General features: G+C 39.3%; 3 protein-coding genes across 7 annotated transcripts; 2 read left to right on the top strand and 1 right to left on the bottom strand.

The window, feature by feature from the left end:
- The first annotated feature begins 636 nt into the window (after positions 1-636).
- trpc6a (transient receptor potential cation channel, subfamily C, member 6a) lies at positions 637-7,494 on the top strand. Of its 3 annotated transcripts, XM_026327868.2 has the most exons (14): positions 638-998; positions 1,801-2,126; positions 2,749-2,881; positions 3,101-3,401; positions 3,506-3,691; positions 3,852-4,016; positions 4,126-4,354; positions 4,455-4,682; positions 5,042-5,306; positions 5,829-6,024; positions 6,250-6,450; positions 6,671-6,727; positions 6,934-7,009; positions 7,227-7,494. In XM_026327868.2, the coding sequence occupies exons 1-14, from the start codon at positions 859-861 to the stop codon at positions 7,352-7,354; spliced, it is 2,631 nt and encodes an 876-aa protein (XP_026183653.1). In that variant the 5' UTR covers positions 638-858; the 3' UTR covers positions 7,355-7,494. The 3 variants fall into 3 exon arrangements, with proteins under 3 accessions (XP_026183654.1, XP_026183653.1, XP_026183655.1); XM_026327869.2 differs by lacking the exon at positions 6,671-6,727 and having other exon boundaries at positions 637-998; positions 6,250-6,454; positions 6,931-7,009; positions 7,227-7,368; XM_026327870.2 differs by lacking the exon at positions 1,801-2,126 and having other exon boundaries at positions 818-998.
- A 44-nt stretch (positions 7,495-7,538) lies between these two features.
- Positions 7,539-21,533, bottom strand: arhgap42a (Rho GTPase activating protein 42a). The gene is made up of 24 exons (XM_026327866.1): positions 21,380-21,533; positions 18,759-18,854; positions 18,589-18,650; positions 16,706-16,777; positions 15,433-15,534; positions 15,221-15,331; positions 14,467-14,571; positions 13,980-14,109; positions 13,508-13,608; positions 13,225-13,334; positions 13,054-13,132; positions 12,853-12,892; positions 12,652-12,714; positions 12,471-12,545; positions 12,284-12,368; positions 12,141-12,199; positions 11,856-11,961; positions 11,520-11,679; positions 11,255-11,405; positions 10,090-10,800; positions 9,849-10,008; positions 9,376-9,447; positions 9,162-9,241; positions 7,539-8,502 (listed from the first exon to the last, which is right to left on the bottom strand). The coding sequence occupies exons 1-24, from the start codon at positions 21,531-21,533 to the stop codon at positions 8,414-8,416; spliced, it is 2,973 nt and encodes a 990-aa protein (XP_026183651.1). The 3' UTR covers positions 7,539-8,413.
- LOC113142713 (uncharacterized) lies at positions 16,677-25,888 on the top strand. 3 transcript variants are annotated; one of them, XM_026327874.2, is made up of 5 exons: positions 16,677-16,809; positions 23,834-24,004; positions 24,483-24,566; positions 25,336-25,621; positions 25,707-25,888. In XM_026327874.2, exons 2-5 carry the CDS (start codon positions 23,860-23,862, stop codon positions 25,822-25,824), a joined length of 633 nt encoding a protein of 210 aa, XP_026183659.1. In that variant the 5' UTR covers positions 16,677-16,809; positions 23,834-23,859; the 3' UTR covers positions 25,825-25,888. The 3 variants fall into 3 exon arrangements, with proteins under 3 accessions (XP_026183659.1, XP_026183658.1, XP_026183657.1); XM_026327873.2 differs by lacking the exon at positions 16,677-16,809 and adding an exon at positions 23,519-23,676 and having other exon boundaries at positions 23,834-23,998; XM_026327872.2 differs by lacking the exon at positions 16,677-16,809 and adding an exon at positions 23,519-23,676.
- The last annotated feature ends 197 nt before the right edge of the window (positions 25,889-26,085 follow it).

Below are 26,085 nucleotides of genomic sequence, written 5' to 3'. Positions count from 1 at the left end.
AATTTATGGGACCAACCGAAGCGTGGTAAGACTGGGAACAATGAAGGAGATAAAAAAAAATAGTACATGTAAGTATGAGAAGATGTTGTGTCTCACCTTTGACCTGATGATGAAGAAATACACATTTACATGCTTAAAAACACACTGTACTATATGTATAAACACGCTTGAATATACATGTATGAATAAACAGCAGATGTGTGTTTGCATGTGTGTGAGCGGGAAGTCGTTTTCCCACACTGGACGACGACCAGTGGAGAGTGGGAGCACACAGGAAGCAAAGTCTACTGGGAATTTAAACCCTGAGGAATCTCATCTGCTGTTCATCAGCCATCAATCACTCCTGCTGCACGCATGTACACACACAGACAAACACACAAGGATGTAACTAAACATGTACTCTAAACACTGCAGCTTAAAATAGCATTTTACAGCCTGAGCATTACAACTTTCGACAAAAGTACATTATTTCGAGAATATTCTGCATTTGTCTATCTAACTACTTACATTTAGTCAATATTTTCAAAACCGATGAATATTCAGAGAAAACTAGAATGAGCTTGTAGGTTCAGCTGAAACAACTAAGACAAAAATGGTCATACTGTACATCACCAGCAACCCTGAGTGTGTTCAGTCATAACACTGAGCTGCTCTCCACATCTTTAAAGTTCAACCAGCCATGTAAATAAAAGTACAGTGGGACCCAGAAGGATGCATTCTTTCTCAAGGAGACAGAAAAAAAAAAAACAGAGAGGGGGAGGGAGACAGAGAAACCGAGACAGAGACATGTCACAGGCACTTGTTCATTACTTGTGGTTATAAAGCAGGAACAGACCCTAAATCTGTGGTCATCTCAGGATGAACCAACGACCGGCAGCAGTTCATCACAACAGTCGACCTGCGGGTTACACCAACAGTCCCAAGGCCAGAAGCCGTGAAAACCTGCTGGTGTGTGATGATTTTGGGGAGGAAAACTGTTTCCCTGAACGATGCCTCAGGTAAGTCTTTCATTTACACCCCTACTCTTTTTGCAGTGGGCAGGTTCTGTTCATCTTCTGCATAATTTTTTGTTAAAACTATATTTATGGGTAAAAGTTAGTATTTTCATTGCCTTTATTTGACCTATTATCATATGAATCATATACTGCATATAATTACTACTGTAAGTCTATAACAGTAGATGTAAATCAAAATAAAATGTTTAATGTTGTGATGGTATCCCTCAGAAGTCTGCCAGATGCTTCAATGATTATTTCCTGCAGCATGTTTACTCTGTGGTTCACTGTATGAGACAGCAGTTTGGATCTCGAAAATTTGCCCATGTCCGATGATTCTATAAGGAAAATATGTTTTTTTAATTAAATTGGTGCTGGGCAGCATGGGAGGTTGGTGATTAGTACTGTTGCTTCACAACAAGACATTTCAAAACCCAGCAGGGACTTTTTCTGTGTGGAGTTTGCATGTTCTCCTTGTGCTTGTGTGGGTTTTCTCCAGGTACTCTGGTTTCCTCCCACAGTCCAAAAACATGTATGTCAGGTTGATTGGTGACTCTAAATTGCCCAGAGAGAAGAGAGCTGGGATAGGCTCCAGCAAATCCCTGTGACCCTGGTTAGGAATAAGCGGGCACAGATAACAGATGGACGGATTAAATTGTTGCTATACTTTACATTACTATTCTTTATATTTTTATATATTCTAGGATTACATTAGTTTCATCCAGGTACCTAATTAAGTGCCAACTAAGTGTAAGTTACCACGTGGACAACATATATTTTACTATGTCCCCCAACTCTCTGGCAGCTACAACAGCTTTGAGAGACAGCACATGGCTCGTCTCATTGTTAAACGACGCCAGGCTCTCCGTGGTCCTGCCTGCATGTTCTCTGCTCCGTCAGTCAGCCTGTCAGAGGTTGAGCAGCGTTTCCTGGAGGCAGCTGAATATGGCAACATACCAGAAGTGAAGCGGATGCTGCTGCATGTGCCCAACTTGAATGTCAACGCTGTTGACTACATGGGCCAGAATGCATTGCAGCTGGCTGTAGCCAACGAGCATCTGGAGGTGACGGAGCTTCTGCTAGGAAGGGAGGATTTGGCCAGAGTGGGTGACGCCCTCCTGTTAGCCATCAGTAAGATGTGGTGTTTGTGTTTGTGGAAACAAGTGTCAAAAGTACCTTTAAAGGGTTAATCACACAAAGCTGATTCTGTAGTGTTCTCCAGATACCCAAGCTCTCAATAATGTTAGAACAGGTAAACAGCTCGCTCCAACATCTGATCATGCTTTACACTTTAACCTCAGAGACACAAGCAATAACTATTCTCTGCAGTGCTGCTATTGGCTTTGAACAATGAGTTCAAAGATGCTGTAGACTTGCTGAAGGGAACAGCAGAAGAGGGTGGTAATTATCCACAGATTTGTCAAATTGACTTATTAACATTTACAGTATTCATGTAATCCATTGTTAACATTTTATAAGGTCAAATAATTCAGATATAAAAAAGATGATTTTAAAGTCAGCCTCCAGAAAAAATCTGATAAGTAGAATAAACATATTGATCTGTCTTCTTCAGAAGAAATAATTGTTGTTTAATATAGCGTCACCATTTCTCTCAAAAGAAAGGATATAATTTATTTGGATTCATTTATTCATTGATCATAGGTTAGCTAATGATCTAGACATAAAATCTGTCAAATTTTCCATTTGTTCATTGATGTTGCACCAACATCTTTGCTCTGTGTGTGTGTTTTAGGTAAAGGTTATGTTCGTATCACAGAGGCCCTGTTGGGTCACCCTTCATTTAGAGACACCAGTCGTCTGACAGTGAGTCCTGCTCAGGCAGACATGTTGGATGATTTCTATGCTTATGATGAGGATGGAACAAGGTAAGACATGTATAAACGGAACTGGTACAATAAATATCTATATCCCCTGACACGGGGTGGGGGGGGGCTTCCTGAGTGTTCCACATTGATTTAAGGGCTATTCTGTATTTTCTAGTACTTGCTATGTGGACCAAATGACTCTACAATGGTTCTACTAGGTTTCAGCCATCAGTATGTAAATGAATATTGTCCATGTTGTTTTTTGTGCCCATTGCCAAGGTTTTCTCATGATGTGACTCCAGTGATCCTTGCAGCGCATTGCCAGGAATATGAGATAGTTCACACGCTGCTGAGTAAAGGGGCACGCATCGACCCTCCTCATGACTACTTCTGCGGCTGCGACTCCTGCAACTACCAGCAGCAGTTTGACTCCTTCAGCCACTCACGATCCAGGATTAATGCCTACAGAGGCCTAGCCAGTCCCGCCTACCTCTCTCTGTCCAATGTGGACCCAGTGCTGGCTGCCCTGCAGCTCAGCAATGAACTAGCCATGCTGGCTAATATTGAGAAAGAATTTAAAGTACAAATATCAGAATTGCACACTGTTATATCTGACCACATCAAATGTAATGCATCTCAGATGTATCACACATCAACGCACATTTGTCCTCACTGTGTCTGTAGAACGACTATTGCCGTCTGTCGAGCCAGTGTAAGGACTATGTGGTGGGCCTTCTGGATCTGTGTCGCAGCACAGAGGAGGTGGACGCCATTCTCAGCGGAGAAACTAACCCTGAAGAGAGCTATGATCTGCCAGGTCGCCCCTCCCTCACACGGCTCAAATTAGCAATCAAATATGAAGTCAAAAAGGTCAGTATGCTTGAGAACAGGAAATCACACAGAGGCAAGAAGAAACACGTTTTTGGTCATTAAATTCCTCTGTGCACTAATTCATCTTAAAACTGCTAATGCTTAAAACTGCCTAAAACTGCAATATGTTCTCTCATCCTCTCGACCGCACTGCACACAGTTTGTGGCTCATCCTAATTGCCAGCAGCAGCTGCTGAGTATCTGGTATGAGAATCTGCCCGGCCTGAGACAACAGACCACTGCTGTCAAACTGCTGGTTGTCCTGGCAGTGGCTATATCACTACCAGGGCTGGCTTTGGCTTATTGGATTGCTCCGTGCAGCAGAGTATGTAACATTTATGCTCACAAATTTCACTCATATTAATTCCCAAGTGCATAAACTGGGTTTTCACTCATCCACCCGCGCCTCCCATTGTTTCATCTATCGTGCTCAGGTGGGGAAAGTCATGCGGAGCCCCTTCATGAAGTTTGTGGCTCATGCCTCATCCTTCACAATTTTTCTGGGTCTTCTTCTCCTGAATGCTGCTGATCGTTTTGCAGGGACCACTGACTCACCAAACAAGACGATAGGACCTGAACTCAATGCTGACCCGCTCCTACTCTACCGCATGACCACAACACCCTTCAAGTGGATGGAGATCCTCATAATTTCATGGATCATGGGTGAGGATAAGATGCTGCTGCTGCTGCTGCTGATGATGATGCACAAAATTTGCCATCAAAGCCTTACGTGACTTACATCATTTGACTTGTGCCACTGCAGGTATGATCTGGGCTGAGGTGAAGGAGATCTGGAGTCAAGGACCAGGGGAGTACTTGGTCGAACCATGGAACTTCTTGGACTTCGGGATGCTGGCGATCTTCCTCGCCTCCTTCAGCTGCCACTTCTTTGCTCTGAGACATGCTGTCTTAGCACAGACCTATGTACACACACACTACACAACACTGATTAATGTCACACTGCCGCCTGAGATACACTACTTTACACAAGGTGAGCGTGCTCATACACCCAAACAGTTTGTCACAATAAAAGCATCATTTGCATAATGTATAATCAGTTGCACAGAAGCATGTATTTGAATTTGTCATTTTTTTTGTTGTTGAATTTTGTTGTTGAATTTGTCATAAGATGACATGGATTAGGGTTAGTGTGTGGACCGATGGCCCAAACATCAGCAGCTTCTGTCTGCATAAAATAGTTTTTATTTAGAAATGAAAAATGGATAAGACTGAGCAATTATAGACCAATAAAAAGTAGGCCTTTCAAAAAATTGTTGTCTAAATAAATCTACTTAGGTCACAGTATAATTGCTGAAGTTTCCTGTGTCATTAACACTCCTGTTTGTGTAGCACGTGTGAAATGGTTGCCATCAGATCCCCAGCTGGTATCCGAGGGCCTGTACGCCATCGCCGTGGTGGTGAGCTTCTCTCGGATTGCTTACATCCTCCCAGCCAACGAGAGCTTCGGTCCACTGCAGATATCTTTAGGGAGGACTGTCAAGGACATCTTCAAGTTCATGGTCATCTTCATCTTGGTCTTTCTGGCGTTCATGATCGGCATGTTCAACCTGTACTCTTATTACCAGGGGGTGAAGTCGAATGACGCCTTCACAACGTGAGACACTTATTGAACACACTTGTATCTATTCACATGGGCTTTTAGGTTTTTCCTAAAAGCCTTTAAAATAAAGGGAGAACATGCAAACTCCACACAGAATGGCGTTACCCAGGACTTTTTTGCTGTGAGGCAACAGTGCTAACCACTAATCCAACATGCAGCCAAAAAGTTATTTTTCTTTCTAATATTATTTCACTTAGATGATTTTAAAAGCCAGAAGATGTTAAAAGTAGATTAGCCTATAGAAATAACTTTCTATATCCTTTTAATTATATTGTGACCCATTTGCCTATGGATCTACAAACACTTTAAACACACTTTCACACAGTTATAGGAAAATAAATGTGGTATCATGGATGAACTATCTTCTTGATGCTGTGTGTTGAGCCTTAAAACAACATTTCTCCCTCGGCTGCTTTTCTCACAGAGCATTTCCATTCAGATGATTAATGATTTGTTTAAATTCAAAATAACTTTCCTCTCATCTTCCTCTATTTCCTTCTCTGTGCTTCTGTCCAGGCTGGAGGAGAGCTTCAAAACATTGTTCTGGGCTATATTTGGACTATCTGAGGTCAGATCCGTCGTGATCAACTGCAACCATAAATTTATCGAGAACATTGGTTACGTACTGTATGGCGTTTACAACGTTACCATGGTGATAGTGCTACTCAACATGCTCATCGCCATGATTAACAGTTCTTTCCAGGAGATTGAGGTTGGTCAATCAAATAATCATCAATCAAGTGCTAGTTTAGTTAGTTTAAATAGATTTAAATGACAGGTGCCTGTTTCTCATAAGGCACTAGGTATAAATGCCTTATAAAGCCATTAATGGTTAATAAATTGTCCCCTAATGCTTGACAGATAACTTTAAGCCATTAATGAGAACAACATTTGGGGTTGCCAGCAAAGCATTTCATTGTTCATTCATTTCATTTAGGATGATGCTGATGTTGAGTGGAAGTTTGCTCGGGCCAAACTCTGGTTCTCCTACTTCGAGGAGGGAAGGACGCTCCCTGTGCCCTTTAACCTGGTCCCCAGTCCAAAATCCATGCTAGGACTGGTCACAGGTATCAGGTCACTCCTACTGCAGCATGTAGTGGGACACAGTGAGGACAAAACTGAGACAAAGCTCAATCAGGTACCACATATTTTGGACAAATTACTTCAGTAGAATACATATGCATCTTTGTACTTGTAATCCTAATGCCATAGTAATAAGAAGTAATATGTGGTAAAAGACAGAGCCAGAGCACCTCCCTGTGGTTTTACTGCTGCAGCACAGGCTCAAGCTCAGACCTGAACCCAACTTGAAAAATGTCACAGTTGAGTTCAGTAATAATTTGAGCTTTATCTTCCAGCTCAGAGAAGGCAAAAAATCAGTGTATGGTGCTTCTACCAATTCAACCAGGTACCAGGTATGTGCCTTGTGTGATTTCACTACATCCATCCATCCATTATACCCACTTATTCTTAATTAGGGTCATGGGGATCTGCTGGAGCCTAGATTTCAAAAAAATAAATTTCTGAAAACAGTAGAACGTTAAAAATTTCTACTCTATTATATTACTGTTACTGGTCCCTGTTCAAAGAATTTGAATACATTTGCCGTTACTGGTTGCAGAAGATCATGAAGCGGCTGATAAAGCGTTACATCATCAAAGCCCAGGCAGACAGAGAGAGTGACGAAATCACTGAAGGTAAAAACAATTGAAGCTGAACCTGTTACAACTAGGTGTATCTATCAATGAAATACAGCTTCTCAATAAACCAAGCATGTCTGTAATGGTAACAACATGCAGTTTTCTGATCACTAAAATCATTTTCTTTGATCTATAGTTCAGTGAAGTTTAGATTTTATGTTTTTTGCATAAACCTTTCTTTTTTGTCATTGCCTTTGTGTTGGTTTGTATCCAGGTGAGCTGAAAGACATCAAGCAGGACATCTCCAGTCTGCGATACGAGCTTCTAGAGGAGAAATCACAGAACATGGAGTCATTGGATGGACTCCTGAGGAGGCTGGGAGAGACCACTACAGCTTCATAATAGCACGACCTGTCGCTGTGACTGGTATATCCAACTGTACATTCTGCTGTAAATACAGTGTGATAAAAAAATACAAAACATATGATAAAATAACAATGTATGTAAATTTATAATTAAAATCCAGCTTTCTGATTGCATGATTATGTGTCATTTCCATGTTTATAATGCATGCAAAGTTTTGGAATACATGGAAAATAACCCATATTGTCTGGATATATTCAAATTGGAAGCAAATCTTTCAAAGGGAATATTAAGAGAGCCTACCAAAAATAAAGCTGATTATAGTCATTAGAATTTGGAAACAAAATGACTATGTATGCTGCACATGACAACACTTTTGAAGATTTTTACTACAATAAAAAGTGAAAAAGCTTGTACCTTACTGACATTAACACTCAGTGCTTACAATGTTTGAAAAATATGAAAATCAGCAAAAATTCATTAAAAAACTGATTAATTCATTGATGGGGCAGAGGGAAATTGCATGATGAACTAAAAATAGTAAACATAAAACTAATCTCTAAATACAAAACATTTTTAAGGGGAGTTGTCCTTAATTTAGACAGCAGGAAGAAGGTGTTATGGCAGGATTCAGGTTTAGACCACAAATTCATACTGTTTTGTAAACAGGTATGAGCACTTCATATCTGGACATAGAATTATAAAATAATGACTATTTACAAACTTAAATTACCAAATTTGACAGAGAAATACTGTGCACTTGTACCTTGTGTTCTCATAATTGCAGCAAGAACACAAAGAAGGAAGAGCTGATTACGTTGATCAAGTGAAACCATCATGTGTGAATGGAGGCACATCCAGCCAACAAGTTAGTTAATAACATCTACCGTATCATAAGCTAGTTAATAACACATAACGTGGTTCTGATATAGTAGTCAGATATACACATCATTCAGACCAAGCCACAGTAGTCAGACATACACACTGATCAGTGATAACGCTCACAGTTACATGATAAATATATATTATGTCTTTGATCAGTAGCACAGCGTATTGCTGTTGTTACTCAGTGATATGGGGACAACACCATCAGGTCAGTCACATGTAGGTGATGTAGTTCTCTGGTATGAGGCCCATTTTTCCATTGTATGTCCCCTGAAGCCAACCTGGTTCCACAGACGGGTACACTGCAGACAATTCAGCAAGTTCACACAAAGGTCTTTATATAACAATCAAACTTCATATTATATAAAGACTTACACCCAAAATGTTCTTAAGACAAAACAGACTAGAGTTAACTGAATTCCTGAATAAACTAAAACTATTTCATTGCTGGATCATTAAAAAAAAGAGCTGAGGAGCCAAGCATTAATCAGACTGACAGAAAGATCTTTATATTAAACTCCCATCCAGCTCATGAAATTTGATCCTTTGGAACAAGTCAGTTACAAATGTTGTAGGTATGAAGTAGGTAAAGCTGTTTTTGCCTACAAATATATGCTTAAAATGGAGTATGCTCTTCAGATTATATTTCCTTTTCCAAATGTTGCTCCTGAACACATGGCATTAGCATGTGATTTGGATACATTATCTGGACAACACATGTTAATATGAGACACACTGAGATCGGAATGAAATCTAAAGTAGAGTAATGCCTTGACCTGGTACAATGCAGACACAATGGAGATCAGGAGTATGCATTTTAATACCAGGTGTAAGTACAAATAAACACAGGTCGGATCTCATTATACAGATAATGTATTCAGATACAGCTCACTTGTTAATACTACGTGTAATTGGAGCCAGTGATCCCTCAGGAAATGAAAGCTGTGAGTGGCTTTCTTACCATTAGAGAACAGTGCGCCCTGAGGAAAACTGAGCTCATGGCTGTGCTCTGCCTCACAGGAGTAAAGAGCTTTTGCTTCCCTAGGAGAAAAAACAAATACAATAAGTAAAAAAAAGTGACTTAGAGAGTGATGTAAGATAGACTAAAGGACTGACACGTAAAATCTTTTAAGAATAAAAAGGTTGTGCTGCAAACAATCTGAAAATCTACATACCTTCCTGTGGAGCATATGTCTAATGCTGAGGAGAATACTGAACTCTCACGCTGTGATAGTCTGCCTGATAATCTGCAATACACAAACATATTGTAACATGCAGTACACGTCTTCAAATACACTTTCAAAAAATAGATTTTAAAAAATACCCTTTTGATATTAAGCCAATCAGCACAATTCACATGGTTGACATGGTTTGTGTTTTAGATTTTACGGCAGTCGAACTTCTTTTGTAAAATTGTTAGATGTTTAAAAGTATGAAGATTTGACCTTGCCTTACTTGTGCCACTCATCAAAAAATGTTTAGATGCAAACCAGGCCAACAATGTTTGCCATAGTAACAGTAATAGTTTCTTTGGTCAGTGAGATGTTTGTGTCTTTTTCTTCATGTATCTAAGGCTGAAGGACAAACTAAATTGCTGTGTGAGTAGAGCTAATGCCTGAGATATGAAATCAATTTCACAGACACTCACATTGATCCAGGCCTCTGGTAACCGTTGCTGTTGGTGGTTGCAGAGTGTTTGGTGGTCAGATCAGATCCACTGCGGATGTGTGAAGTTGGACGTTTGTGCTTTATGTCTTGTGGGTCTAGCTGCATTAGACTCTGCACTGATCCATGACAGCTTTTGTAATCTGCACCAGAACACAAACAAGAAAGTCACAGATATCTCACACTGTCCTTGCACTTTATCCTAAAAAAGAAGACGTACGCACCCTCAGAGATATGCAGGGAGGTGAGAGAGGAAGACGTAGAAAGCCGACACGGAAACAAGGAAGAGGAGGAGGAAGATGAGGAGGATGCAGTCCTGTAAGAAGTTCTTTGCTGCTGAGAAGGAGATGTAGAGTCCATTACTCTGGTCTCTGTGGCAGTGGAGGAGGTGCTAGGTGCCTTCTTTTCATCCACTGATTTACTGCTGGTCAGAGACGAGACAGATGGCACTCTCTGAACAGGTTGACCCTCCCTGAAAGAGGAGGTGCGTTCCAGTGCGGAGTGCAGGTTACAGGTGGTGGATGAAGAGGCTCTAGAGGGAGAGCTTGATTCCTTTACAGATGATAAGGAGGCAGTCGAGTTTCCTTTGACCAACACATTCCTCTCTACAGAAATTAAGGAGGATGCAGAAGAGGACACAGAGGAAGTGTGCTGGGCTGGAGTTAGCTGGGAGGAAGTTCTGGATGGTGTGTAGTGAGGGGAAACAGCATTGTCTGTCAGCTCTTTCTGATCCTTGCCATTTGAGGAGTTATGGGATGGGGAGCAGGAAGGAGCTGCAGGAGGAGATGCAGGTGCTGTGGGGGATGTGTCGGGCTTGGCAGTAGGAGAGGATGGAGGAGAGGTCTGAGACAATCCGTTCTTTTCAGAGGAGTGTGAGGACAGAGATTCCTGGCTGCCCATTGGAGTCATGCTTGGGCTGCTGCTGAACGTGTCACCTTTAGTGGGAAATGGAAACAAGTCACACAATAAGAGAATGACGATGGCAACCTCAAGTCCACTGCACAGCAACTACAGCCAAGCATGTTACAGTGTGTGCATTTTTGAGGCTTATAGGCCAATCAAATTTTTTTTTACTTCTTTTCATTTGACAATATCATGTCGTAATTGCACAGTAATGCAGTTATAGCAGTGGGTGAACTGTAATCTGAAAAGTGACTAGTAGGTATAGCTGTAAGAAAAATGTGGTGATGTAAAAAGTACAGTATTTCCCTTTGAAATGAAGTGGAATAGCAGAAGTATAAAACTGCATTGAAATGTAAATATTTAAGATGAGCACCCTATAATTATATTAATGTTTACCATATACAAGTAAATGTACTTATTTACTGTCCACCAATGCAGGTAGTCATTAACGATAGGTTTCACAAGCTGAAAACTGCAGATACTTACTGTCGTTGTCTGCCAGGCAGAGAGCAGGAGGGTAGAGACGGGCTTTCCTCTTTCCAGATGAGAGACAGATGGCTTTGTTCCTCCGAGAAGTCGACCGAGAAGATGAAGCCTGAGGCAACGGTACCGACAAGTCTGGCGCTTCACCAAAGATCTGAAAGGAACATACATCATACAAGCCTGTCAGGTGTGTCTATGTTTATTGTGCGTATGTGTGTGTGTATGTGTGTGTGTGTGTGTGTGTGTGCATATGTGTTTGTAAGCGTACCTTGCCATGATTTTCGATAATAATTTCCACTACAATATTCTGAAACTTGATATTCATCATGGCAGCCACTGTCTCTTCCTGTGACCTCATCAGCGTGGGACCAAAAATCATTCCCAGGTTGGACACAGTCATCAGGTTCTTGTCACTGTGTGAAGACACCCTGCACACACACAGAGACAACGAGCATGTATTTTTGTTCTAATCATCTAAAAATCTAACAGAATATTGATAACAGGAAGATCTGTTAGTGCCTCAGCTAAGCATATTTATATGTTTTCAGGATTACGTGAAGGGACATATTTTACTTAAAAGCACAGTATGTTAATGTTTGTATACCTATGTAGATGGTTGGTTAAGAGGTCCAACATTGCTCTGTTTTTTTCAGGTAGTTTGTGGACAAGAGCGTGAATTGCTCTCACTCTATAGGTCTGGTCATCATATTCTGTGAAACAAGGATAGATATCAGTGATGATAGGATGACATAATATGCTTTTGTTTACGTTACATATATAATAAACAGTTCAGTGAATTTCATCCAAACACTTCTGAATTAAACACACTGCCTCTAACATTGCCTGTCTCTGCACGAATAGTTTTAATAGGGGCTGTAAGGGATCTTACTTGCAGCTTTGAGAAATTCTTTATGCAGCCTGTAAGTCAGTAGTGGTTCTGCCAGACACCTGCATGCACATTAGAAACCATGAGTTCATAAAGCATGAGAAGCCACATTCAAAAAGCCTGCTTCGCACTGTACAGTGTGTTACCTGAAATAATTCTTCAGGCCGCTGGTGATGGTCTTGTTGTCCCAGGCATCTGCATCTAACTGAATGTCAGAATGAGCTGTGGATGCTATAAGGACGTAGATATTATTATTATTATTTATCATGCTGGAGTAAACCATCCTCACAGAGAAAAATAATATCACACACAAGAAAGCAGACAGTTTCTTACCAAAAACACTTGTCATCAACCGATGCACTTTAGAGTTTACTCCACCAGTCCTGTACAACCCCAGGGTAGTAATACCTGTACCATATACGATATGTTAATATACTTGGTAAAACACTGTAAATACTGTATTTATAAGAATCACTTTTTGTAACATCATGCACATATTAAGAAGGAGGAATACCTCTTGTTTCAACCACCTCAATACACTTTTTAACAAAGTTGAAGCCCACCTCATTTAGAAACGCTGTAAAAACAAATAAGTCAAACATTTTCTTGATACATTATGCTGTGCAGCAAATAAGAATAGATATTAACAAATCCATTTTTTATGAATTAAAAGTAAGTGCACTGGTTAAGAACAGAAGAAACCAAGGTTACTTACTCTCTTCCTTTTTGCTAAGTAAAGAAGGCAGAGTGTATATCTGAAGAAAGATAAAACAAGAAAGCTTTATTCAAAAGACTGTCATGAGACACATTCTTTTTTTCCAACACTGAACTGATTGTATTTAATATAATAATTAATAGATAATGTCAAGCATTGTTTTTCATCTGTGATTTATAAAATCGTGCTCTTTCTTCATACAGGTTCTTTTCCATCCATTGCCTCCATCCACAGTCGCCTGTTGGCCTCAGAAAGAGCCTGCAGGGTTATAACTCCATGTCTGCAGAAGAGAGAGATCATTTTACTCAAGCACAATCCAACAGCAACCATATCTGAATTTATTTTGGACATTTAGTAATTTTGCCTTCTCACCTCTCCACCACCTCAATGTCGAAGCAAAAGCGTTTGTCGATTGAATCGGTTTTCCTTCTGACGCACGAGCGGAGCCTGAACATCTCCGGAGTACCATTCACCACACCATTCTGTTAACAGAGAGATGTGTTGCAGTATGAACTTGAGACGTGCTGTTAGGGTTTTGTAGGTAAACCGCAGATGATAAAGCTTTGTCAATGGTGAATTCAAGTGCTTGTGACTTTTAGTAAAAGCACTTAAACATTTCATGACAGTGGTATTGTTATTTATATTTCTGGCGCACCTGTCTGCTGGCTGGTCTGGACTCTGTGCTGCTCATGGTGAACATCTTGGAGCTCTTTTCATAGGTACAGTAGTATCTGGTCCACACACTGCCCAGTGGACCTATAATGCAGGACACACTTTTTAATGCAGGCGCACTTGTGTATGGATGTATGTGTTTAAAGAACGTCAACGTGTAATTGTGGAATTTGATTTTAGATAGATAGATAGATAGATAGATAGATAGATAGATAGATAGATAGATAGATAGATAGATAGATAGATAGATGGATAGATAGATAGATGGATAGATGGATAGATGGATAGATGGATAGATAGATAGATGGATAGATAGATAGATGGATAGATAGATAGATAGATAGATAGATAGATAGATACTTTAGTCATCCTGCATTGGAGAAATTCAGAAATTCATGGCCAAAGTAAAAGAAACAGACAGACAGTAGAGAAAATATCATTTTTAGGTATCTCACGTTTCTCCTGTATATACAGATATCCCTCCATGGTAAAACAACTGGGGGCTTTGAAGTCTTCCTCTGCAGATCGAATCCTCTTCATCAGCCTCTCAACCTCAGCACGTGTACTTTCAAAGTTATTGCGAGCCTTAACAGCAGATTAAAAAAACGCACTGAAATGTGGCTCACTTGGGATATAGTGTTTTTCAGTAATGTTATAAAGACCTTATTTTACCAGTAGGTACTCTGTTTTAATTTTACAGAAATTAAAACAATTTTTCCCCCAAACAAATGTGTGTTTCAACATGTTGGAGCATCTGGCTTGTGATGTCTTTACTTTGGGGTAAGTAGTGTCAGATTCATCCAAAACTCACTTTCAGATACTTTCCATTAATGGCCAAAGAGGCAAGTAGAACAAACAGAGTAAACTAGTTACAAATACCATTTGTAAGGGATATCGGGTCCAGGTTAGGTCCAGAGGTTTGCAGTAAACATATCCACTTACATTTTGCAGGTTGAATTGAAGCTGCTGCTTGTAGGGTTCAAATTCACTGGCCAGCTCGTAGCCTTCATGGTAGAATGTAAACAAACCCTGCAGGAAGGCTAATAACTGAAGAGCAGAGGGAGAAATTGGCAGGAAAAATGTTAGTTGTAAGCTTGGGAGTATAGACTACATAAAGAGGATTACAAAAGAATGTCAGTCATCTGTTCAATCAGTCAAAATGGCCTATATATAGGGAAAAAAAACCCCTGAACTCTTAATGTTGTTTGGTTTGCTGGCCTTGTTTACTTTACAACAAAGAATTTTTCTCTCTGTCAGGCGGAAGAGATCCCGATCCAGGAAGTCCTGCTACAGAAACAGGAAGTGGGCTTCACTGATATGCATCATTAAAACACGTTTATCACTGGCTAAACAGTGTGTGTAATTTGTGGTTTTCAGAACCTTACTTTTCATGATTATGTCTGTACACAAACATGGTCATTACTGACTTGGCTGCAATTATGACTTGATGTTTACATCACTGTTTACATGCAGCACGAAATAGACTGCTCACTATGGTCACTGGTCACTATGTTTTCACATCTACTAGTCAGAGCTGTGAGGACAAAGCAGCTCAAAAAAAAAAAAACAACTTTACACAAGAGCAAATAATACCCCCTCATAAATTAAAAATTAAATGTGTATCCCAGTGTGAAAGTACACTGTTGAATTGTGCGTTGTGTGTTGAAAAGTGTCATATGTATGTATGTGAACTTACCGGCTCCACAAATTCAAACTTCTTTCTCTCCTGCACTTCTTGGATCTTAAAGACATACTGCAGTGATGCATCATAAAAAACCTGCCTGTCCTTACTCATCTGTGAGTCAGCCTGCAATCAAAACATCCACAAAACACATACGGTACTGCAGTATGTTACCTAATGCATGTGGGACGAACCTGGTGTATATTTTTAGGAATCAAATAATTTACCTCATGCAGCTGTGACTCTTTTTTTTTCGAAGAAAGGCTGAGGTGTTTCTCAAGAACTGAGTAGTATCTTTCTGTCTCCTTGTGAAACTGCTTCTTTTCTTCCTGAGGAAGACATTGATGTGGAAAAAGGCATCAGACATAAATAAAGCAAACTTTTTAACTCATATTTACCTCTTCAAAAAAAGGCTTAAATTCACTTTGTTATGTAATGCAAATTGAATATAACACTTAGACAACTTGAATATATCTCCCTTCCTCCGGCTCTTTATGTGTCTTTATGTGGCAATATAATACCTGAGTGGTGACCCAATACCAAAACGTTCAGTCTATAAAGCTCTCTAATTCATTAGTATTTTATGTAAAATAATGTAAAATTAATATTATTATTACCATTAGTAGTACTTAATTTAAGTTATAGATCCAATCAGCAAATATCCAATGAAAGAATAAATTAATGCCATACAAATCTGGATAGACATCCCCATAGTTCAGTAGGATTAAAGGGATAAGCTAGCCTTCCAGCTTGAAAGGGCCAAAGAGCTATGACAAATGCACTGATATCATCAATAATCCAAATGAAGAGAGTGTACCAAAATATTTAGAATGAGAGCTCTTCTAAGACAACAGCTGCACCTCCAAACTCCACAAGCACTCTTTCTTGCTCAACATCAGTGTAAGGATGTCTTGTTCACACACTCCTGCTACATTCTGCACAATGAGAAGCTGGTTTGATCAACACTGTGATTTTACTTTCAGTATTACTTATACGGGACTGGTTCTGTTTTCTTCTGACTACTACGAGACACCATTTCTGTCTATTTCTGTCTACAAGAGGACAAAGACGAAATGAGAAAAACTGCATATTAAGACTTGAGACAGCTGCTGAAACCAGACACCAGATTCACTTTGTGTTTACACTGTCTTACTGAGTTCAGCAATCTCTCCGTCTGTGATGTGCTCCCTGACTTCCCTCCCAACTTTCATTCCCATGACCTTGTTAGTGACACTGGATTGTGCTTTATAGTGTATCTGAACAAACTGGATTCTCTGACCAGTGACAGAGACAGACTGGGTCCAGACCAGACTGGGATGATCTGTCTGACCACCACCCACTGTGTTAGATAACTAATGAATGCAACATGCTTAATGAACCTGAGTTCACTTACTGGTCTTGTGACTGTGGCTCTTTTATGTAGAGGAGTCGGAAGTTAACTGGTTCAGTTGCTATGAGTTAATAATCTATTCAGCTTTCAAATTACTCTTGTAACAATACCTTAACAGCTCCAATCTGCTCCTTACGAAACCTCTCCAGCGGTGAGATCAACACGTCATCTGCGTTTTGGATCTGAGACAGGAAAAGCCACATCAGTCAGCTCAGTAAGTACTGACCCCCCCAATAACAATAAAACCAACAGCTGAGTCACTGCCCTATGAGGAGCTCCAGTGGTGACTTGAGTGTTCAGTAGATGACTGTTACCACAACCTTAGATTGGCGTTAGCCTGGATTTAGGCCTGGCATCTTTTTTCGCCTGAGCCAGTCTTTATTTGGATAAAACTAATATTGGAGTTAAAAGAAGACTGGCAAAACAATATGATGTAATATAAAATATCTGAACTTGCTTTGGAACAGTGCAAGTTTCCACTGACTTTGCCCCTGACTTTGTCCTGCTAGATAAATTATGACCTAGATGATTGAGAATCTTTATAGGAATGGACCAAGTCAAGAATTCACCCAATAAACTCCAAACCTAAAATAAGTATAGTACAGCTGTAATATTTTTGATGTTGCTGTACAGTACACATGATGTTTGATGTTCAGACTTGGGGCAACCAGTAAAGAAAGCTACAGGGCTGTTGTCAGAGCTTGAGTGTTTATATTGGGTCTCAATCCTCTTTAGTCATGACTATGTAGTGCAAGTCTCAATCACGTCTTCCTTTGTTCTGTCTAAAACCGAATTCAACTCTAAATAGTTTCCCAGCACTGCATTATGACTCCACTTTCACTTCACTGTAGTGCTGCACTAGTACCCAAAGAAAGGTCTGCTTTCTTTGTGCCTTCTATTTGTTCACTGAAAACTAGGAGAATGAAGGGCATTGTCAGATCTTAATAATAGTCTGTTCAGGTTGAACAGATAGGTATTTCACTTTCTGGAATTGCTCTTTAACTTAATACTGGTGGTATTATTGGAGGTTCAGAGCTATCGCTGGTGTTGCAGAAGTGCCAGTCCAAGTGGAAAAGTATACAATTAAAATAGAGAGAGAGAGAGAAAGAGAGAGAGAGAGCAGACAACCACACACAGGACCCTTTTATGTACTTTCCCAGGCAGTCAGGGCTGTGCTCAGTCTCACAGGGGAATTGGCAGAATAGGTTCCACATGGTTCCTCTGTAACCAGACCATACACACAGCCACAAAGGCACACACAGACACAGTGGCTATACATAAGGTAGCATACTATGGACATACTTTGCACATGAGCAGAGGCTTGCCTATACCCAGACTGTGCCAGACTCCAGTCACTCCCACACAAAGACTCCTGGTTGATAGAGGGTCTCTGAGTCAAAGACAATTTTCCAAATTGCCAAGTAGCACTCACTGCTGCTGGCAAAAAGCTTTCACTACTAATGTATGAATCAGACTTGTGGGAAAACCAGATTACGAGGAAATTAGTGTGATGCATGCTGCTGGACAAAGGAAACTACTGGCTTAGACTTTGGCAATAACAATTTGGGTAAGAAAAGGGGCCTTCAAAAGGCTGTGGTTTCTATTCCTAATAAAATACACTTCTATTGATCACAACCTTTTTGTTTATGTGTATGTGTAGGTTGATGTACAAAAGCGTACAAAATTGATTAAAAAAACAAATTTGTTGTTTGTGCAACATTGATTTAAAAAGTTGAAAAAGTTTACAGACTCCAAAATGTCATTAATAATAACAAGATTTTAAAGTGCTAAGAATAGATACCTTGTGTGAAATACAGTCTAACTCAGAATCAGCTGAGTAGTTTACAACTTCCACTTCATTTTAACCCTAATTTTCAAGGTCCGTAACAACAAAATGTCCTCAAAACACATAGCATAACAAAACATACAGCATGGCCTTCGTTTCTGCTCTCTCTCTCTCTCATATGCACACACACAAGGGTTTTTTTCTTACCAGTCGTTTTCGTTCCTCTTCCACTGTGCTCAAGAGCTGTGAGAACTCCTTTAAGGACTGAGCTGCAAAAGAATTTACACACCTCAGATTTGGGAAAGCTGATCATGTTTTCAACATTTTGCAGGCTCAACACCTAGTTCTTTAGATTAGCAGAGACATTTACACCTCACCTATATTAATCTCATCATCGGTCTCAGCATCTCCAATACATTCAAACTGGAACTCCTGTAGAGACTGGGAGAACCGCTGAACAGCAAGAGAAAGGCCTGAGTGAAAAACAAAAAGAACTTCATTCAGTCACTTACAGCATGTACAAAAATGTAATTATTGAAACCACATATTTATATGCGTAAGATTACTGCTGGCATGAGTTTGCATGCTACCCATTATTGGTCCAATACAATGTAATGCTCTGCTATTTCTAAAGGTTGCAAGAAGCATAATTTTTCTCTCCTGTAATTAAGTGTTAGGTTCATATATTTTCCTACAAGACTCCTGCAGATCATCCACTGCCACGGTATAAGGTGTCAAAGCCTGGTCTAAGCAAACTGCCACACCCTGCAACAAACTCCACTTGACAGCCTTAGTCTCAGAAAACAGTGTTTACGAGTCCAAACAACACTGCAATAATAGTTTAATACCACCTTTTATCCTCAGGTGCGCGAACACTTGGCACCGTCAGGCTGCATTTTCTCACTCGCACGCCCATAACAAAGCACCATTTAAATCACACCACTGCATTAAACAGTGACAATAAAACCATTAAAATGTAAATGAAAATGCCAGCTTACTGCTTATAGAGCAGCAGAGGGAACTGTGGTCAGGTTCAATGCATGAAAGAAAAAAGCACTGTAAACAACAGCATTATTATAGGCAGTACACTTAAATTAGGTAGTATCTGTATTGTTATTATTTGAAAGCAATAAGTGTGGACAGAAATGATTGACAGGACTTTTATTAACACTTGCCAGACAACAAATTCAGTAGTATAATGACTTCCGATGCTTTAAGTGATATTTATAGACACAATAGAAAAAAGGATGTATAATTTTAGATTTTTGTCATCAAAAAGCCAATTAGTTAGAATATTACTGCCAATATACCAGTCAAAAAATACTGCAACTGTTTAAATATTTTATATAATGCGTTTCTGTTTAGTGACTGTGTTAATGGAAGCAGTGTGGTCTGAGGCCTACACAACTTTAATGTGCTCCACTTATTTTTATGACAGCAATGTTCGGTCTAATTGAAAAATCACCTTTACTGTGCTAAAAATACTAACGTGAGCTAAACACACTGAAAACGAGTGTGTGCTCACAGACAGGTCGGAACCACTCAGCATTGTGTCTGTATGGCAGGTAGCAGCATTGTTCACACCCATGACCTCAACCAGCAGGCGAGTCAAAGAAACTGCAGGCAGCCAAAAAGCGTAGGTGTGTCTGAGCTTAAACGAGATGATCAAAAGAAACTCCAAACAAATGGGAGGTACCTGGATTTTTTAAAGACTCATTATATATATATATATATATATATATATATATATATATATATATAATATATAATTATATATACAAATATATGCGTATAGCCATCAACATATCCTATTGTCATAGGAAGGTATCAAATAAGTCTTTTTTGTGATCAGTTATGAAAAATGTCTTTTTATCTAATCATTACAGTATAATATATATTTTACTACAGAGAACACAGAAGGTAATGCAATAGTGTGCATCTACTAGCATATCAAAAGATGCTATTGCTCTTTCACATGGTTGTATTGACCTGCTAGGCGATCCTACCCTGCTTTCATTTAACAGTTTAATTCAGGAACATTCAACGTGCAACTTAAAACCACATTTTGACACAGGGACCCTTCATTAGACAAGGACTTAAAATCAGGAAATAAATGTGAACCCTCCTTAATGATTTCATCATGCCAACTGCCACAAGGGCCAACATGTTTAGTCAATGACTGAATTAGTTGATTTACAGAAAACATCATCCCCTTTTGTCTGTTTTACATGACTGTAAGCTGCCTATCTTTGGGTTTTCCACTGTTTGTCAGACAACACAGCAACACACAACCAACAATGTGAAGATGTTACTTAGGGTTCTCTGTGTATTCTTAGATAAAATTACTTAATTACTTACAAAAACACTCAACAGATTATCATGGTTGATATCGTGCTTTGGTAAATTTTCAGTAGCACAAACCAGCTGACACACAATGACCCTGGATTGTAAACCCTGTAAATCAACTAATTCAGTCATGTGTGTTGTTTTTCTAGGAACAGTTGTCTGCTTTGTCCTGTTGGTGATATGTTAGTCCAGACCAGCTCAGCAGCTCACAATTAGTTACATTACTGTTATAAAATGAGCTGTATCAAGTTGCAAATGGATTTTGATCCTAGAGCCCTTTTCCAGAAGGTAATTGGTCAATCACTCCCCAATGAATGAAAAAGTTGAAAGTACAAGCAAATTAATGGTATAGGAGAATTTCCCAACAACCTGACAACCAAAAAAAAAAAGTGTGCCTATTAAATGCTAACTGATTTATAAAGCACTAGCACATTTTAGTAACCACTAGCTGTCCTGCTCATACCACCCATTCACAGGTCAGTGCAGTAAGTCTAATGTAGGCTAAGCTCACTGTACTATCTCTGTTTGAATTGATGGCCTTGGGTTGCCCTCTGTTATCATGCAGCAGACCGTGCGACTTGTTGAATAACCTACAGTAACAAACTTCCCACCCCCCTGAAAAGAAGATCTTAATTAAGGCGTAGTCACTTACTTCTGAGTGCAGATATGAGCATGTTTCCATCTTTGATCAGGTCTTTTATAAACCTGTTGGTGCGCTCCAGCTCTATCTCATGGCACTGCAGCCTCTCTCTGAACTCCGGACTGTCCAGGAAAGAATCACTAAACTCCAGCGTTGGCAGACCCATCGATAAAATAACGCACAGTTTAATTATGAGATAAATACGACGACCGAGACAAACCTCGGTAGGTTTTACAACACAAAGAAGAGTTTCCCTGTTCTCGGGGAGAAAATTTGTCAGAAGTCTCTCGCAGCTCCCAGTTTCATGCCTTTCTCACTTTTTTCCCCTCAGAACTTCCGGACACTAAAAACAGAGCACAGGGTTTGGCTAAGCTACGAGACGAGCTCTGCGCTGCTGCTGTCGCCTTTAAAAACCACTAGATTCAAATACAACGTCGCTTTGACGCCTTTACTTGATACAGAAAACAGCATCAGTCGTAAAAGAAAGCAACAGAGCTTAGTTTAGCGTCCTAGAGCGGTCGGCAGAGGCGGTGTTGCTAAATCTACTTACGGCTTTAACTGTACTCTTGTTACTATGGGAACGGGAGACTCCTACTGGCGCGTGGAGAATCTGTGCAAATATTAATAATACTATTAATATTATTAATAATCATCATCATCATCATAATCCATATTACTTTTTGAGTTTTGAAAGCACGGAGCTAAAGACGTATTATTAAGTTAAGTTATTTTTAAGTTATTAAGTTAAGTATATATTAAGTTAGCTAATAACTTCTACTCGACATATTTTTCGAGGTCTATGGCACAGAAGAAGTTATTTCAGGCTTTGGCAATGCAGACAATACATATGAGTGATATCATTTTGTTTTTTTTTGTTTTGTTTTCATGGGGCTAGTTAATTGTTTAAAAGAAAAACATATTAACACATTTATCCTATAAAGCAAAGTTGAGAAACCCAAACAGCACCTAAAATGGAAGTCCTGAAAGGAGATGAAGTGAAAGTGCAGAGAAGAAGTGAAGAGTCTGCTGTAGTGCAAAAACTAGAACTATTTCAAATGGCAGTTCAGGGATGAGTAATATATGTTAGTGAAGAGTGAAATGTCAGTTGAAGCAACTGACACATCTTTTGAGAGGTAAGTGCTTTGGGAGTTTAGATTATGGCCAAATCACCATCCCACTGTTTCATATCTATGGAGAAAAAAGTTTTAAATGTGTAAAAGATATCAAATATTCAATAGAAACATCCATCAAATAAGTATGAGTTGATGCATATTGAGAAGTATAATAAAAAATATCTATTCAAATCAATAGCGTGCTTCTGTGAAGTTATACTGAGACAAATCATAGTCAAAGAAAACCCCTAGCTTGTGTTATATTTACAGGGAAAACTCAATTGTGAATAATATTATTCTCAAGTTGTACCCTAATGCCAATGTATGCATTAGACAGCAAGATATAATTCAATATAAATCAGGTATTCAAAATATGCATGTGTAATAATAAACATCTCTGACATACACACTGTTGACATAATTATATAATTATGTGTTACCTCCTTCATCCCACAGCACACAAAGTAGATAGAGAGACTGTTAGAAATGAAAGGGCCTTGCGAGTTTTCGGGAGCATTCTCACCACAGAGAAGTTTAAAACGCATAAGGTTAAATAATTCATGTGATTTTCACAAGTATAAAGTTCCTGCTGAAAGGTAACAGGCTCAAACAGGCCCTTTAATGTGAGAAATATAGATGGGATTTATGCCAGCTGAACACTGGGAGGCACAGTGCATTGCTGCGTGCTGGCCAAATGCTCCAGGGCAACCACTTTAAAAACATGTTTCCTTGCTTTTTTTGACAGTATTGTGTGTGAAACCAAACACAACTACAGTTTATATTATCATCACTGCAGCTGCTACTGTATATTGTATATCTGTAAATCACTGATGCAAGAAGTGACATTTTAGACTCATAACCTCGTTAAACTCATCATTTGTCAGTCTGTTCTTTTTATCCATATTTAAATCTGCCCGGATTCCAAAACTTTAATACTTGATTATGTGCCCCTTTAAAACTGTGCAACCACCACCCACTGCAAGGTTTCAGCTCTGTTGGTGTTCCAGCTGCTTTATTGTCTCAGTTGGTATCTGCCACTCAGTGGAGAAGAATAGAACTCCATGGCTACTGCAGTAAACAAGCTTTAAGTAGCTCTGTATATCAACTGATGCACAGTACACAGTACAGAACGGACAGTTTAATATAGGAAACAGTGTCCAATTGTACCTTATCTTCTGTTTTCTTTCTACATGCAAGGTAAGATACAGTAAATAACTCTTCCCTGTGCTGTTTTAGGGATTTATGGTTATTTGCAATACCTACAATCTGTGAACTTCTGATGTTTGCAATAATTGTTTCTACTTTCTGCTAATATGCTAAAGCTGGAGTCATTTTGACAGCATTTGTTGTCCAGATACCAGAGAATCAGAGCTGCTGCTGATGCCAGTGAGCCAACAGCACGGTCAGGAACCAGGGGACACAATGTTCATCGAAAATGCCAACGTACAACACCCCCGACGCCACCATGAATTCTTTCTGCGCTCTCGACCCTACAGAGGGGAACCACCAACAGTGGCAGGTAAAGGTTTGTTGCTTCTATGTAATTTTACTTTTTATGATTCCATATTCTTTTTTTTTTCTAATCATTCAACCTGTGGACAGGATCTTCATATTAAAATACACAAAACACAATGTAGAGCACTTTCCCACCTGAATCACAAAAGATTTGAAAAAACAAAATATTATGAAAACATATTCAGTTCAACAGGAAGTACTGACCATCATGGTCATTATACATATTTTTTACTGCGTTCAGGGCAAATGAGCAATGAGCAATGTAAAACAGCTCAAACATTTCAATAAAAATGCCTGACTGGAAAGATGTTAGCAAATGTTGTGTTTACTAGAATTACTCCAAAGCAGTGTGTTTAAAAGATATTTGAATATTCAATTAACTTCTCATTTCAGTCATCCACACAGTAGTATACATTTTTAAAAAGAAAATGTATTCCTGTTACCAGAACCATTTTACCCTGTCTCTGTGTAATCTCATGAATCCCCAGGACTTCTTCTCTACCCGGACACTCCTGATAAGATGGAGACCACATCACGGGAAGCTTTTTGCTTCAGACCGATCTCACAGCAAGGTCTGCCGTCCATCTCAACCTGAAGAGTAAATTCACCTCATCTGTTAAGCTGCGACACGTTTCAGTGTTGATAGTAGGCATACCAGGCAGCATCTTGACTTCAGTGGAAATACTGTATATGTGTGTTTTGGAAAAAGTTTGTATGAGAACATGATTTATGAGTTTGTCTTTCATTTACAGGTTTAATCAGTCACACAAGAACAAAATATCTACACTGTCACTATAGTGTTTTTTGGTTGTACATCAAATATGGCAAAAAGCATCTATGATGTATATAAGAAAAGAAAATAAAGAAGTTAACTGATTTTATTGACTCATATATATATTGTGATTAATTGCTAATCACTGCCAGAAAACGCTGCCTGTGCTAATACTAATGAATTGGCTGAGCTCATAAACTTTAGTCCTAATGTAAATGTAAATCTAAGTCAGTAATTAAGATGTGTAATTGCAGGTCCATTATTAGAAAAGCCTTGTATCATACAGTGCCAGAGAATGGCACTGATTGTTAATCTTCAGGCTTCATACTACAAATAAATGCACATAAAATAAAATATTTAGGACTACAGATACCAGATTAGAATTGAAATAAAAAACTGTACACAAGTATAAAGACATTTTTGTGAGCATGTCAACAGTAACAGTTAAAATGCATATTTCACAAAGTTTTAATATTTGTCTCAATGTTGCCTGCAAAGACAAAAAGAGATGGGATCTTTTGTTTCTGTGCATGAAATCATACTATAATGAAGTTGTGATTACCCTACAGGAGGCCACTTCGGCAAGAATACACAACAAGAATCTCACTGGCCTTATTCCACATCCTCAACACGATCAGGAAAAGGAAACAGCAATATAAGGGACAAAAAACTAGGGGAGGACCAGCAGCAGGCCAACCATAATCAGACAGGGCCGACAGCAATGAAAAACGAGGACAATACAACAGAAATGCAGTCTCAGTATCAGAAAGATTTTCCTCCTCCGTCCTCCTGCCACAGGAGACGAACACCTGCCCTTCCACAGCCAGACAACATCGGCATCAACCCTGCCTTCAGGTGAGAGCGATTTTATCAGTATCATAAAGTACTAAAACGTCAAGTAGAGAGCAGTTCATCAGTGTCTGTGTATCTTGGGTTACAGGATCGAACTTTGCACAGTTCAGAGAGAGGCGTTTCCTACCTGGGCCATCATGAATCCCAGACATGCTGGCAGGCTGAGAACTGCTTCATCCAGACAACCAAACAATTCTGAGCAATAGTTTTAACATACAGCAGGTAAAGACAATCTGCTTGCATGTTAACCTCTCAGAGTGTTTGAGAAGTTCCCCCCTCCCCCAAACTTGTGACATGTCACTCAGCTCATCTTAGGGTGTAAAACATGCCAATTTCATTTGCATTATTAATAAATACATGTCAAAAATTACAGGTTTTATCGACTGCAGCACGTTATTTTATCATTTTGTATTTGCTGTTATTTTGGTATAGATATTAACCTCAGTTTGTTCTTGTGATGGTGTTCT

The sequence above is a fragment of the Mastacembelus armatus genome, chromosome 14 (assembly GCF_900324485.2).
Source record: "Mastacembelus armatus chromosome 14, fMasArm1.2, whole genome shotgun sequence".
Taxonomy (NCBI): domain Eukaryota; kingdom Metazoa; phylum Chordata; class Actinopteri; order Synbranchiformes; family Mastacembelidae; genus Mastacembelus; species Mastacembelus armatus.
The sequence above is the reverse complement of the archived record's forward strand: the minus strand, read 5'-3'. Positions and strand labels throughout refer to the sequence as shown.